Source organism: Lagopus leucura, unplaced genomic scaffold (assembly GCF_019238085.1).
Source record: "Lagopus leucura isolate 7727_CA_CO unplaced genomic scaffold, USGS_WTPT01 Super-Scaffold_100015, whole genome shotgun sequence".
Classification (NCBI taxonomy): Eukaryota; Metazoa; Chordata; class Aves; order Galliformes; family Phasianidae; genus Lagopus; species Lagopus leucura.
Window position 1 is genome coordinate 590,772 of NW_024962269.1, and position 16,470 is coordinate 607,241.

The following is a 16,470-nucleotide window of genomic DNA, read 5'->3' on the forward strand; positions in this document are numbered from 1 at the left end:
TTTGAAAAAAGCAGTGTTAGCAATGATTCATTAATCTCTACAGAATTAATAATTCTTGCCTTTGCAGCATCAGAGGGTCAGGCGGGAATGAAATGGTGGGAATAAAATCAGTGGTCCTAAAACAAATTGTGATTATTATTTTTTTTTTTCTGCATGAAAATGTTTTGGTTAATGAAAAAGAAAGGTGAAGAAGGACAATGATGGTGAGTTTTGGAGTTTGGTAAGTAGAATAGGATTATAGATTCTCGTTTCCATGCAGGGCGTTTCTGTAGACAGGCTACAGTCACCCATTATATATCAAGGTTAAAGTAAGAGCACCTGCACCTCTGGGGGAGACCCAGTGTACAGTTCCTAGTTTCAGTGAGAGTTATTGAAATCACAGGAGCTGTCAGCTGGTCAGTCACCTTAATAAATCAGAAAAAGCACTATAAGACATTGCGTATGGAAAAGGGTGAAGACTACTCTCTGCAAGTCATGGCTTTCCCCAGCCTGTAGTCCCAAATCCCTGTCACTATTTGGTGGTCTCAAACCCGCATACACCGCAGGCAGGGGCCCAGTGCCACCCGTGCACAAGCACTTGCTCAGGCAGCTGCTGTCTGCCTCATAACTGCTTTGTCTCAGTCTAAATGAAGGCTGCAGAAGTTACTCAAACTTCCATGTTTGAACATCACTGCAGTAATGTAAAGCTTCGTCAGAGTTGAACTTTTATAGGTGGTTTTGTGATTGAGGTATTTGTGTTTCCCATTAGGGGGCAATCTCTGTGATGCAGAGCACTTTGTTTTCCAGCTTACTTAGTATTTCCCATTTCTCCACTAGAGGACACTACTGGCAGAAAGAACAACATGCCCTTTCAATCCCTGCAAGTAATGCAGTGCTGTTTAGAAGTCACATTCTGGTTTGGAACTAACAATGCATACCTGAGATTTTAATTCTGTTAATACTGATGAGACCTCTGGGGCCAAAGGTGGACGTAACCTGCTGAGCTGAACTGCCTGTTAATTTTGGAAGCACTTTTGTCTTTCCTATGGCTGTCTTCAAAACAGGAGGTCCAGCACTGTGCCATCAGTGTCAGACAGCCAGGTCCCCCCCGCAGCAGCACACCCCAGCTGCACTGCTTCTGCTGCACGTTGTGCATAGGTGGGCTCAGAAGTTCCACAGCTCCCTCTCCTGCTGTTTTTGTTCCAGGTCTCCTGGGTTTGATGCACAGGTTTAGGTAAGCAGTATGTAGACTGTGAAGATGTGAACGTGCCATCAACTTTGGCTGTTCATAAAAAAAGGGTTACTGACGTGTGCAGTGCATGCATATTATAAATGTCATGCACAAACGTGGACATGCCCACAGTTAAACATATATTTAGAGCTGCTGTTGGCTGAGTCAGCAATATGGTAAGCTGACCTCGAGCAGCACAGGGCTGCAGCAGGCTGACCTCTGGCTGGCCAGGCTTGCACCCGGGCTGGGAGCCACTGCTGCCCTCAGCCCCACTCCTGGGCCTCTTCTCCTCCAACTGCACAGCGCTGCAAAATGTCTGTTGTGTCCTAACATCACAGGTATAAGGTGTGTCTGCTGGCTCTGAGCCGTATGAAGATTTTAATATTTGGCTCTTTGTTTTCAGATAAAAGCCTTCTCTTATGCTGGGCAGTGAGCTTTAGTGGTCACCGTGTTTAAAAAATAAACGCTACCTTGATTCTTTCTTTGCTTTCTTCCAAGTTATGGAGCTTTGCTCCTAATGGAAGTAGTAGCTATCCTTACTTTTATAGATAATCAGGAGTTGAAACATTAAGCTTCATTTTGGCTAAATGTGTGGTGTGTTCTGTGTAGAGAATGGATTAAGTTTTTTCTTTTTTTGAATAAAGACTAACAGCACGGATCAAATATCTGCAACAGCTTTTTTTGTCCAATTCATAATTGTATTATTTGTAGCATCCAGATATTTTCTTTGGGTAGTGTTTTTGGAAGCTGAACTTACAGGAATGTTATGTTTGTGAGAAGTAGCAAACTGCAGTAATTGAAGCAAGGATGAGCTTAGAAATGCAGATCATCAGATTATTTTGTGCTGTCATCAGATAGAAAAGCGGTTGGCTCTTCTCCCTCTGCCTCTTTCTATCTTCTTATGATGGACACCGAAGTTGTTGGTGCTCTGATCGAGGTCATGCTAAATTAGTGTTACTCTTAATGGCCCTGAAAGAGACGCATTTCTTAATTCTGGTTTGTCTGAGCTGTGCTTTTTATGTCACTCTTTATCAGTAGGATCTTCCTTTCTATCCCACAGGCATTCACCAAAACCACAGCGATAGCAATTGCTCCAAGTAAGGGGAAGTTCATTAGGTTTTGGATTTGTATTGGTGAGGAGGAAGGAAGTACTGAGAATTGCCTTTAATTTTGTTGTTACAAAGTTCCCAAGCAGGCATGGCTCTTTTTGCTGATCCTGAAATGTCAGTTCTTGAAACCTGTGAGTTCTTGACTGCAGGTATTTAACAAAAGAGGATATTTACCTCTGATTCGTCTTTTCTTTAAGACACAAAGTAGGTTCCTAGCATGGTGCTGGGCTGGTTAAGGGAGCACTGAGCAGCAGTGTGCCCCATACCTCGCATGGTGTGCGTGTCTGTGGCCATGGGTTGTAAAGCCTTCATATTAACTTTGGACACTACTGCAGTAGCCAGTTCCAGCGTGCTGAGATGTCAGGGGAAGGGGAAGCCATTAATCATATTTAAAGCTGAACTGCAAGAGTTTAAAAATTATTTGAAGTCAAAATCTGAAGTTTATGAAGTTTATAAAATTTTAAAGTTTAAACACAGGTCTTTTTTAGTGGCTCAAAGTAGGATTTAGGTCCTTGGCTCTCTGTATAATACCACCAAAAATCTAATAATTGTGTGAATACAGAACATAACATAAGGAATTCTGTGTGTATGCTTCCTTTGCTAGGAGTGTTAATCAAGATTATAACTGTCTTTATAAAGTACAGAACCTGAGCTGAAAGCACGAACTCAGGAACTGATCAAACATATATAAGTAATGGAAAGCCTGAGGTGTAGCAACCCTGCTCAAAACTAATCGGGTGCTGTAGACCTTTTAATTGGGAAATTAGGGTTTTTTTAATCTATGCATCTTTGGTTCTGAGTGCCGGTGATGCACAGTACTGTGAAACATGGCATGGAAAGAGTGGAAAGTGTTCAGAGACTGGTGCATGGCATGCTGTCCTTCACTGACTGTCTTCATTCCACCTGGCACAAACCACTGCTGCAGTTAAGAAGGTCCCCTGCTCCAGCTGGAGGTGGGCAGGGGAGCAATGCCACGGTGGCTGTTGGTTCAAGAGCAAGCTGTGTGCAAACACAGGAGGTGCTCTTTGGACACCCAGGCTGTTTCTACCCAGGCAGGCATTCCCTGTCACTGCCAGGAGAAAGTCAGTAGGTCAGATGTGTGCTGCCTTGTGCGAGTTGGACCAGGCAGCTTTATATCATCAATAATTTGTTTGCCCGGAGTTTCTGTAATCTGTGGATTAACCTTTTTCTCGAGATGAGCATATGAATAGGAACTTGTTACTAGAGGTCAGCCACAGACTATTTTTTAACATGTTGGCTGGAAATGGTATTACAAGGCAAGTTCAGTTCACAGATAAGCTCTGCAGTGTTCTTATTCCAAGATTATTGGGAGGGTAATTTACTGTGCACAGCGTGCCTTTAAAACTGCTGTGTTGATGTCTGGTTCTGTGGGATGCAGTTGAAAGTTGTTAGGTGCCAGCACACTTAGCTGCACTACTTGTGGCCTTTTGCTGTCCAGTCTGGATTTTTTTTCCTTGCACAGCAGTTTCTATTGGAGCAAATACAATGGGTATATATACGTTCCAAGGTATGCAAAGCCAGTTCTTCATGAAGCATTTATAGGACAAGAGAGATCTTTTTGATACTGCAGAAGGCGAGTAAATAACCACAGTTGGTGACTGCCTTCATGTTGGATTTTTTGCCTGTGGTGGTGGCACCCAGTCCTGTAGCACTAGTGCAAAGTGCAGGCATTGCAGTGAGCGAATGGTAGTAAGAAAATGCCCTGTGCAGGCACGTTTCTGCTAATGAGCAGGAGCCAATTTAAGTAAAGATCATAGTAAAATAATAATTATTTTTTCTTGTTACAGGTTTTGAAGGTTTTGCTTTGTTTAATTGGCTGGTGTATGTTCACATTTGTCAATATTTTTAAAATTCTACTTCTGATATGAAGCCATATCACCTAGAGGTGTCCTTTGTTGTATGCTCACGCTTGGAATACTTTTCAAAGCCACATATACACAGCAGTCTTTTATTACTGTCTTGTGGATGGGGTAATGAGCAAATAGTCCAAGAGGTTACAACAGAGTACCCAAGGCAATCATTGTGAAAGCTGTGTTTAGAATTCAAGTGTTCTTGACTGCCCTGCAGGTCTTCCAACGAACTGCCATCGCTCCCTCTCTATATATCATCTCCCCTGTAATTTTAATATCTTCTGTTCTGCTGGATTGTGCCAGTTTTCACAGTTTTAAGTGCGGCTGAAATCAGTGCTGCTATCTTGTGGCTAAAAGCTTTCAATAGTGAAACATCAGCAAGGATTTAACAGTGAATCAGTGATGCAAAAGATCTGCAGCCTTTCTGTTCCCTGGACTGCTGCTCTTCCAAAAAAGCTGCTGGGAGAGAACAGGACAAGATCGTGTAGTGGTACTTTTAGTGCATTTGTTTGGGAACTTCAATTTGTGAAGTTATTCTGAATAAGTCAAAACAGTCTCAGCAGATGAAGATGATCTAGGATTGTCACTGGTTTTACAGAATTAAACCCTTATCCTTGTGTTTTTTTAAATTGATGCACATATGAGGTGTCTGGTTATTTATAAACTTTTTTTTAGTAAGCACAAGTGGTGTAATCCTTAGTCCTGTCTTAATATTTACAAGGACATGTCTTATTTTCACAAACAACATTGTCTTCCTGTTAAGACTACTTGAAATGAGCAAAAGCAGCAAAGCAGATGATGTGGAGCTCCCTGCTTTGCATTTACCTGTCTGCTTTAAGGTTTCCACTGAGTTTTGAAAGTTCACAAACAGTATCGTGAGGGTCCTGCTCTCAACATCAACAGTTATTAATAGAGTGCCTCATCAAGATGTTACTATGAAGCTGAAAAGACACTGCAGACCATAGAGGATTGCTTGGTAAGATTCATGCTATTTGATAGGATAGTACAGTAATTCAGCAAGGAGCCCTACTCAATACGGTTTACCTTGCAGTGTGGGCAGATGTTTGGAAACACAAGTATAAATTAAAGGATGTCCATAGGCACAAGTCAAACGGCATGTCATGTGCATGTCTGTCCTGCAGAGAAGGACTTGGGGGTCCTGATGGACATGAGCCAGCTGTGTGCTCCTGCAGCCCGGATATCCTGGCTGCATCAACACAGGGGTGGCAGCAGAGAGAGGGAGGTGATTGTCCCCCTCCTCTGCTCTGCCCTTGTGAGGCCCCATCTGGAGTTCTGTGTCCAGGCCTGGGGCCCCCAGCTCAAGGACAAAGTGGAGCTGTTGGAATGGGTCCAGAGGAGGACCACAAGGATGCTCAGAGGGCTGGAGCTATGTGGAAAGGCTGAGGGAGCTGGACCTGTTTAGCTTGAAGAGAAGAGAAGGCTCCAGGCAGACCTCATTGTGGCCTTCCAGTACTTGGAGGGAGCTTAAAAGCAGCAGAAAGACTGACTTTTTATGCTGTCTGACAGCGATAGGACAAGGGGGATTGGCTACAAAGAGATTTATATTAGGAAGAAATATTTTACTCAGAGGTTGATAAGGCTCTGGCATAGGCTGCCCAGAGAGGCTGTGAATGTCCCATCCTTGGAGGCCAGGTTGGATGGGATCCTGGGCAGCCTGATCTGGTAGCTGGCAGCCCAGTCCATGACGGGGGTTGGAACTAGATGATCTTTTAAGGTCCCCTCCACTCTAAGCCATTCTATTATTCTAAATATATGCAAAGTTGTTGCAGGTAATATAACTTATTAATGGAAGGGAAAAAAAAGGCTTAGAGAGTGGAGGGTAAGTTCTACAGGGAAGTGTGCAAGTGCTGAGCATCATGCAGGGAGCAAAACCCCTTCTGCAAAGCACCACCCATTTATCTACCTATCATCTCAGGCAGGGGGTAGGTGAGCATCCTTACCTGGATGAAACCACTGTGTTCGGTTTGTATGGAATGTAAACGCAGAAACCAGAGGAGCTGCCTCATCTGTAAGGCTTCAGAATCGGCTTAGCTTTGTGGGGTAAGGTATGAAGGAGCATTATTCAAGCCATCCTTACTGTGGCCTTGCTTGGTGTTACCCAAAGAGCTCAAATCCCTTAACATGTAGGCAATTCATAACATGTAGGGAGGAGTTGGTACAAATGCACGATAGATATGTCCTTAACGTGATTGAATGCTGCTCCCCAGCAGTGTGCAAATGACACTAAGCCACTCGTACTTGAATCCTGCACCTGTTTTGCCTGGCAGCATTTTCCCACTGATGTACAGTGTTTGATACTCTGTTGTAGGTAGAGTCACTTGGTTGAAAAACCACGTTTTCAAGAGAAATGAGGTATTATAGTATTAACTTCATGAGAGAGAAGTATTACAGGGAACAAAACTGTTTATCTCCAGTGATTGTGCACCATTTTTTGTGTCTGATGGACAAGTACGAGAGTGTATACTTACATTCATATCATCATGTGATTAGTGATTCTGTACGTGCATGTTAGGTATTTATATAAAGGGAAGGAGAAAAAAAGAGGGGATATCCAGCCCAAGTTTCAGTTGTCAAGTTTATTTTTCGAAGGCAGCTTTGAACTGCATTTCTTAGCCTCTGGCGTTTTAGATAGAATCTTCAAACACTAGATAAAAGGAAAGAGTGTACTGAAGATGGATTTCAATTATATTTTACTAATTAGTTATTACTTCTCCCTTGAGTGAACAGTTCAACAAGTGCAGAATAATCACACAAGTTCAGTGTGTTCTTTCAGAAATCGAAGTGAGAAACTATCAAAGGGTTTGGGTCTGATTCAGAAATACTTCCTAACTAACAATTTTAGCTCATGATGTCTCTCTTTAAAAAGGCTTTTCCATTTTGTCCATTCAGCTATTCAACCTAGCATTCAAACCTAGCTGGTCGGACTGGCAGAACATGTTCTTATAGCTGGGGAAGGAAAGTATTAATCCCTGTTAGAATATTGATTGTGGAGGTTTGTCTAAGAGGAGTTGGTTTGCACAGCAGTGTTTTTGTAGTTAGTTCGGGATGGTTTCACATGCAAGTGCTGCTGTTCAAACTGTGAAGTGCTGCAGTTACATAGAACAGAGATGCTAAAGCTGACATGAAATCATTAAAGCTCTTCACCATTTCTGATTCTCCTCTATGTATTAAATAGTAGGAGTGCTTTAACAAGAGAAATGTATGGAAGTGAGTACTTTGGTGCAGGACATTGGATTTCACCCAATAACTCTTGCACCAAATTAATAAATTACAATCTAACTAGGATCATATTTTTCTAGCAGATAATCAGGTTTGATTTAAAAACTTCAAATGATTGAGTGTCGACTATATCCTTAGTATATTATGGTAGTCATTAATTACTCTTGGCATTAAAAAAATCATCTTCTTACCTGAATTCATGCCTTCTCAGCTTCTGTGTGTGTGAGAAACCATCCTTCCCTTCAGGTGCTTCTATCCTGAGATGCAGTTGTGTTTTTCCTTTCCCTGCCATGCACTGACTTGTGCTTCAGCAGTGTCTCACGCTGAAGCAGGTTGCTCTGACCTCCGGGCTTCCTTGACAAACTTCCCTGTTTGCCCAGCAGCCCGTGCAAAGCAGGAGCAGGGGAGCATATGTATGTAGGCATCAACAGGTGTTGGTGAATGATGCTCCCTGTATGTCAGTCAGCCTGCCTGCTTTTGTAAGTAACTCAGAGATCTCTCCCATTTTGATTTTGTTTCATAGCTATGCTGTTTATATATCTAGCTTCTTTGATGTGTGAGGCCAAACCCAGCAACGTACCAGCATGAGTCACTTGGCCCTGTTGCATATTTCTATGTTGTGTATCTCTATGTTGTGTATCTGAGCAGGGTGGTTGGGTGTGACGAGGAGCGTATGTCAACAGCTTGGTTTAGCTGTGTTTATTTTTCTTCACCAAATGTCAGACAACAAGATGAAGTTGTTATTCTGAACTTTGTATTTAGCCTGCTCGTTTCTGAATTTGCCAGACCTGCCAGTATCGTTGGGTAAGTGGTGTTTCCAAAGGTGCCACAGATGCCAAACCCTGATAAAATCTGCCCTGTCTTGCTAATGAACACAGTTAGTTGTTCCCCATCTGCTGCCTGTGTCTGAAAGGTTAGGAAGCCCTTCCTTCGTGATCACAAAGGACATAATTATTGTCTGTAGAGGAGTCAAGTACAAAGACGGTTCATCCAGCCTGACCGCTGCTACACTGCAGGCCACCAAAGATTAACAGCTGCTTCTCCTTTGATTAGGTTAGGTAATAACAGTTACTTTAGTTAATAATTGGATGGATTCCCAGGCCATGTAATTCAGGTTTAGGCTGTCATTTTTCGCTGGCATGTTGCTGAGCTGTATTATTGGAACGGAGCCTGTAATCCTATTAGTCAGTTGTCACTCAAGCCATAGGAGAGCAGAAGAGGAATTCAAATCCATTAAGGTGTTGTAACAGGTAGGAAAATAAGTCAGCCATGCTCGCTTGTTATGCAGGGAGCTTTCCTGATTGTCTGACAACATTAAAAAACAAAGACGAATTTTAGAAGTTTGCTGAAATGCTCAGTTATTAGTTAGTCCTAAAGATTGTTACATCGTGTTTATGGTCATTTCTGTTCAGTTTGCCACCTGTGCATTAGTGTGCACGTGTTCTGCTGAAGAGATGCATGATGAGTATGCTGCTGTGTCAAAGCTGGTAGCCACGTGCTTTAAATGACAAGTGCGTAACGATCCAAAAAATTACAGATTCATACTTACCATCACTTCAGCTGTGTCACCATTCTTCCTGTACAAACCAGGCTGCTGCATTTCCCACTGATAGAGACTTCTGAAATGCAGGGAAAACAAGATTTCTTTTTCTTACATTAGTTTTGAGTGCTACATCATTGGTTCTGAAGGCCTCATTTCTGTTGTTATTTCTGTAATGTGTAAGACAAACTTAGGTGGCATCTTTTGTGCCTCTTCCTCTCTCTGTTAAGAAATGCCTGAATGACAGCAATAAAAATTTTTCCATGTGGTTTTTCTGCCTCACCTCCTGCATATTATTGGGCAGCGTGAGAGCTTTGGCATCCTTCTGTACCTGTGATTGAGATGTGTGAAAATGGTTTTAGAGATTGTTGTGTTTCTGAAAATACGCAAGGCCAAAAAGTTCCACTGTTAAAAATCACCAAACGTGTGGGGTTTTCTTCCATTCAACAAACATGAGCCCCATTGCGTTGATTGTTTTGCTAAATAAACCTCCCACAGAAGTATGCAGGCATTCTCAAAGAGCTGTTTCTTTAGTAAAATTGAGACAGTTTTCCTGAGCGTCTAGCTAAGTAATTCCAGAGGTGAAGTTAGTAGACTGGAGCATTCTTTCAGGCAGCAGAGGTGTGCCATACTGGTTTGTGCTCTTCCCTAATAGGGGGACTTAATGTTGTCTGCCAACAGGGTCTGTCATTTTTCATACTGAGATGGTGCTTGATCTGCTCCGTGCCTTTGGAGCTACAAAAGTGAAAGCTGTAATGATTCCAGTAGGTCTTGCATGCAAACACAGACACAGTGTTGTATTTTATCATACAGGTCAGTGGTAATGCAAGGTAACACAGCAGCAGATGAGCATCAATTAGTAACGTTTACAGACTGTAACAATGATGGCAAAATGGCATTTTGGTGTGAAATCCTGTTAAGTGGAAGCACCCCTAGAATAAGAAGCTGATCTGTAATGCTAGGACTACGTACAGAATTAGTTTTCAAGGAATCTGTTTAAAAGCAACACCAATAGCATGATGAATGCAGAACAAACCAAAAGCAAATGTGATACTTCAAATCCAAGAGCATTGATTAATTTGGGTGCATTTTCAATAAGGTGCAAGCAGTGGATGTGACAAAAGATCTGGGAGGGTAATAATTTTGAGTTGCTGTTACTTGCTAAGCGCCTGACGGGAAAAAGAAGAGAGAACCTGCACCAGTCAAGTGACATTTTCAATCTTAGGTAGTTTCCCATAACTGAAGCATTACCAAAATGATGTCTTTTTTTTTTTTTTTTTTTTTTAAACCTGATTCCCAAACTCCACGTAATTAATTTGAGAAGGCAGAAGAGCTAACCAGCTCGTATCCTCAGCAGCATCTGTCAGAGAGCATTTCTAGCAACTGGCACTCTGCCTGGTGATGCTGCCAGGCTTTCTTCCAGACAAGGGACTGAATTTGTGGGGTTCCCATGCTTTGAAATACGTAACTGGATTTCATCAGCATAATGATGGCACTCATGTTTTAAAGTGATCTGCATAAGCAATTTTATGTGTACATAAACCACGTCGAGGAACGAGCCTGGAGGTAGTTTCCTTTTGGAAAAGCATGTAAGAAAGAGGAAATACCCATCTAGAAATGGTCCGTGTTTGCTTAATCCTTTAAAAAAGCATTGGAGTAGAACTACAAAGGTAACAGCAATAGGTAAAGATTGACTTCTGTGAAATCCCTACAACAGTATGTTCTTATGGAAAATATTTATGGTATTATGGAAAGCATTATGGTATTAGTCTATAGATGTTACCTAAATAACAGCATGTGGTACGTTTGTATTGCCTTTGAGACCATAACATGAGAATTTCTGCTCCTGTGCCTTCTGAAAAATGTTCTTCTTCGTGTACTGGCATCTCACTGCCCTTTTTCAGAGGTGTTCATCATGATAAATGCATGTATTAAACATTTCCTGTGTTGACACAACATCTCAGGGCGGTTGTCTTCCAGGCACCTGGCTTATGCATGAATTTTCTGAACGTTTCTGTGGGTTCTCTGCTGTGATTTTGTTTCTGCAGAACACAGCAGACCAGATAGCGTTTCGGGCTGCAGGAGGACTGACTGCCTTGGAGCACATTCTTCAAGCAATGACTGCTCCCACCAATCTGAACACAGCTTCACGGATTCCTTTTAAGTAAGTATGATTGGTCCTTCCGTTGTCATTTAGTATCACTGGAATATTCATTTAACATCTGCTTCACTGCTTCTGCTTCCTTCTTACAGTGTTGAAGGAAAAAAATGTCACGCTCTATTTTGTGCTGCCATGAAAGGTGAAAGACATTTCCACTCAACCTCTAGTTTTCAGTCCAGGGCTTCTCATTCCCTTACTGTGAGACTTTTAAAGTGAAGCAGTTGCTTTGAGGTAGTGCTAGCTGAAAGGGCTCCTACAAACAAGTAAATCCAAATTCTTGTGGATTAGAGGAATTACTCTTCATAGCGCGTAAGAGTAGAAGGGTTGAAATGTCTAATCCCTAAAAATTCCATTTGTGCTATAAAAGAGCTAAGGATGCTTTTTGTACAAGAGCGACCGAGTCTAGAATGTTCTGCTGTGTGCCATTGTTGCAATTCCTTTGTAGATTTAAGTTGATATTCTAATGATTTGAATGTAAGCGCTGCGTTGTGTGGTTTTGGATCTTTAATAACCATTAATATGCTATGGACCAGATATGAAGTGCTAGGAAAGAGCACCTAGGAAAAAAATGTGCTTTTAGTATCCTAACTTTGCTCTTCGAAAAGAATAAAATTCCTCCGTTCCCTGTAGTTCATGCAGAATGCACTTCCTCTAAGTCCACCCAGTTCCTCTGATCCTGAGTTGATGTTACAGTGCTCAGCAGCAGCTGGGAGAATGAAAAATAATACTCAATCAGTAAGGAAGCATTTAAAAAACAGTGTAATTGTACTGACCTCTCGACCAAAGTGTTTGTGACTTGGAGGACTACCAAATGATGATCTTGTGCCAGAGCTTAGACCTCAAATTAAGATCACTGTTTACTTACAGTGGGGCATGCTGTATTTTCAGTTAACAATGTATTCTGTTAAGCTCTAGTGTGAAATTTACTGCAAACAGAAATAAAATTGATTTAAGCAGAACCGCTTGCATTTGGGGAATGCAGTTGATATGGTTTCATTCATTCCTGCTACAGAAGAGCATACAAAAAAAAAAAGCTATAATTTCCTTACAGATATTATATAGGAACAAGCACAACATGAGGTTAAATTGACTTCTGTTTCCTAAAGAAGGAAAGTAGTAGAGCTAATGCTGTTATATTCCATTTCCTGCTTTCTCAAGGCTGTGGAGCACCTTTGCTTTGCTCCATTCATGACTCAGATACAAAGCCTGCCTTTTATGAACGATTGGAAAACGCTTTCAAAGTTCCACTCGCTGCTGGGAGTAAGTTAAATGTTCAGACAGCATCCTTCCAGTTTAATGCCTTGTTTGTCAATGTGAATGACTAAAGCACTTGGAGAAATGAAGAAAAATTTTACCTTTTCCTTAAGCACAAGTGTGCTGTTTTTTGAGGTTCCTAGAATATGTAACAAAAAAAAAAAAAAAACAAAACACAAATTGCAGAGACCTCTCTGGTGACCTCCTAAAACTTGTGCTATCTCTTATGTTACAAGGAGCCAGCTTCCATCTCTAGATTATCTTCATATGTTGTGTTGGTACTCAAAGAGAGCTTCCAGCTCTCAAGGTTGTAGCTGCAAAACCCATTAGCAGCCTTGTTCCCTTCTCCATCCATGTTTTAAGTCAGTGCCACTGCTGCTGAGGCCAGGAGCACAAAGCCCACTCACCAGTTGGGTCTTTCAGCCCACAGGCTTGGTTGTGAATGAGGATTGCTAGTTATTATTAGTTTTTGGTTTTTTAGTTGGGACGGTTTTGTTTCTCTGTTGGCAGAGCTGTAGATGAAGTAGCTAGATGTGTGGCAGATTTCATTCAGACTGTTACATCAATGGCACTTGGAACTTGCCTGTTGTGCCTTTGACACGTGAATAAAAGGAGCAGACTTAACTTTTCCAGATACAGTTTTCATAACAGAACACTAAGCCACGGTGTCAAACTTCAGCTGTTTCTATGTTAACAAACATATGGGAGAGGTTTATATATAGGTACAGCTAGCCTACTTTTTGGGCTTCTATATGCAGTGCAGCACACTTTTAGCTATGATCATAATTTTTCAGTGGGTGACGTTTCTTCCAAGAAACAGTTGCTGAAGTCAGAGTCAATCCAGTTCCCCGAGCGAGGGATTTTAATGTTGTACTTAATGTGTATTGTAGAGCTTACTATTAAATGCAAAGGTCTGTTGCTATTCATCTCCTTGTGCTGCCCTAACAACAGGGTGAAAATGTTTAAATGACAAGGAAATCAAAGTTTTCAAAGTTACTAATAGGATTTCAGGGCATCTTAATTCTTCAGCAAAACCTGTTCTCAGTCATCATGCCGTGTGTGATTCATGCTTTTGTGGGCCTAATCACTGCTAGTAAACTTTCCCACTCATGTGATTGCTGCTCATGTTTGCTAGACTTCTACTGCATTCTATCATTACCGCTTCTCAAGATGACATGCTGCAAAATAGCAGTAAAATACTCTATGTTGTTTCTAAGGATAAACTATTTTAGCAAAGACTTATTTTTTTACATACATTAAAAACTGGGTTGGAAAGCATAACGTATGCTGGGGGCGTCACAGCGAACTTGGTGTTGCTGCACATAGTGCAGACCCTCTGTGGTTGATTTCAGTGATGTTCTTTCTCATATAGAAAAACATATTTTGAATGAAATGAAGCAGCAGTTATTTCTGCGTAGAGGTGAAGCAAAGCCCTGTGGAGGCGAGTTAAATTAAGACCTTTCATTAATTGCCTTCCTGTCTTCCTTTGGCCAGCTATGCTCTGCTGAAGGACACTGCTGGCCTTATGATTGTTTGCATGCTCATGTGCATTTAACCATTGGTACTCAAACTGGGAACGTGTCTGTTTTTTTGTGCTGAGGTTAAGCTATTTACAAGTAGGTGAGGAGATTACATGGGCTATTATCTACATCTCTCTTTCTCCAAAATCCTGGCAGTATGGTGCAGCTCAGAACTTTAATCCCATGTCTACAGGATAAAGCTTTATTATCAAAGATTTAACAATATGCCTGTTGTTTTGTACCCCTGTCCAGATTGGTAGTTAGACTTAGCAGGGCAGCAAATGCCATGAAAAGATGTGACATTTATGAGACAGATAATACATGTGGTGTCCCAACAGTATTCCTCCCTTCAAATAAAGCACTGAAGAAAGAAAAGGGAAAGCAATGGATTACAGTTGATTTTATTACTGATGTTAACATACAAATTAGTGTTCAGCTGCCTTATTTCTTAAAGTAGCATTTTGTAATCTTCCTGAGTTTGCTCACGTTCAGCACACTCAGCAGAATTTCAAGTGGTTTCAGAGTTTTATGGTATTTTCCTTATGCTTGTATGGAAAAGCAAGTAGGAACTCCATAAAGCAATTTCATGACTTACGATCAAAACCAGAACACGATTCACATCCCCGCATTGCCTTTCATGTATACTGTGGGCAACTCATCCCCTCTGTGTTGTGCATCCTTACCGCCCTTGACAATTGGAGCAAATCTGCCAACAAACAAGGATTTTTGTGTAGGATTTGCTTCATTCGCACTTGCAAAGTATTTTGAGTTCCTTAGGTAGCCAGCACTTCACATACAAATTAGTAGCTGTCCTAACGAACAAAGGGGGACTGTTTACTATTTAAGGCATGATGGAAATTGTCTTTATTATGTTCTCTATGCATACAGCTTCTCTTAGTATTTGTTTAAAGTGGATGCTATTGTGGTAGAAGGTAGAAGTACCTGCATGGTACCATAGATGGCTTTGACACAAGCAGTTGTAATTTTGTTGGGATTTTTCAAGAAAAGAAGGTATTGAGCTGAGAACTGTTTCTGGATTGTTCTTTGTAATTTTTACTTTTACGAACACTCGCTAAAGGAGCCAACCTGTGCTGGTGGTTTTACTACTCCTGCTTTTCTATCGAATTGTTCACAAATCTTTCAACCCAAAGTGGAAAACACACTTGTGTATGTTCTCCTGCAGTTATTCCCTCTAAATAAGCACCGAAGACTGAAAGTACAGGGACATGTAGTCAGAAGAGGGACCCCTCTGCAAGATCAGCATCTGAAACCTGCAGCATCTGGCTTTTTTCTGCAGTATCTTGTTGCTGTCTGTCTCAGGGCTGGATGTCCCACTTGCAGCACTCAAAACCAAGACATTATTGTCCTACCACACAATATAGAAACAAGCTTTATTGCCAAAAGTAGTGAACTGCTAGGTAGATTTTGACTTGAGATCCAAATCTTGCAGTGAAGTAACTGATAAACCCACACAGGTGGATTTCTGTGGAGGTCTTTCAGATTCTGTCACACTTACAAACACTAGGGGAGAGGAATGGCTTGACCATTACTTGTTGTGTGATAGTTAAGTTGTAGTTGTCTGGGGAGTTGGTTTTGTTTTTCACAAGTAGAGTACCATTTCGGGACAAATCTGATGAGTTCTTGGAAGTGTCTTGAAGGAGAATTGTTGCTGAGCTTTGCCTTCTCTGCTAATTGTGATGAGACGTTGCAGCTGAAGCGTTGAATAATGTAAAATACGTACAAAATAGTTACTGATTGTGAACTTCCAATGCTTTTGAGGGTTCCTTTTGATATCATAGGCCCCAAGAGTAAAGGACCAACCTAAAGCTGGGCTTTTTGTCTTCAATTTTTACTCATTTTTGTTTCAATCCAAATTCTTACCCTGGATCGTGAGGCCCCGCTTTCATGGTCTGTATTCGTACTGAAAATCAAGATCAAGTGAGCTTTTGCCCTTCTTACCATCATGCAGTCATTCTGCTCACTGGTTTTCAGCAGCAGCTCTCCTCCACTGCTCTCAGCTGATTGCTTTGTTAGGAGAAGAGTCAGAGTGCTGATATTTCTTTCAATCAGAAGTTCTGACTCCTCACCCTTGTGTAGTGGTGCAGGAGTGTGGCTCAGTTCTGTGTGGCTGGGTATTGTTGTTGCCTCAACAGGCAGTAACCTTTCCAAACAGGGTTTGGAATGAAAGGTAGCCTTTGTCAGCTTGTTTATGATGGTATGCATTTGGGAAAGTGAAGGTGCACACTGGCAGACATGAAATCCACATAGGTACACAAACTTGTTGGGATCTAGCTTGAAGATATTGAGTAAAACGAGTCCTCTTCCTTTGTATTCATGTGAAATGAACATATTACACGGATGCACGTTTTTTTTGTCTAGTTTTAAGACAGATTTCTCTATTGGATCAAAGTTTGTGTACCAGAAGGAGGAGTGTTTCTCTAATTGGATTTACTCAGGAGGAAAGCCCTACATCAGAGGGTAGACTTATTATGCGGTTGGAGCGTGCATGCTGTCTGACACGGCTGTAAAGCTGATTTGTGGGTGAGGGACAAGGTTTAGTGCAAC

The 16,470-nt window shown here is 41.5% G+C and overlaps 1 protein-coding gene across 3 annotated transcripts in view; it reads left to right on the forward strand.

Moving 5' to 3' along the window:
• SCAPER (S-phase cyclin A associated protein in the ER) overlaps nucleotides 1-16,470 on the forward strand; it is a 143,915-nt gene that overhangs the window by 80,731 nt on the left and 46,714 nt on the right. For all 3 annotated transcript variants that reach the window (XM_042875626.1, XM_042875624.1, XM_042875625.1), the window contains exon 24: nucleotides 11,019-11,134. In XM_042875626.1, the coding sequence (XP_042731560.1) occupies nucleotides 11,019-11,134 (116 nt within the window). The remainder of the gene's footprint in view (nucleotides 1-11,018; nucleotides 11,135-16,470) is intronic.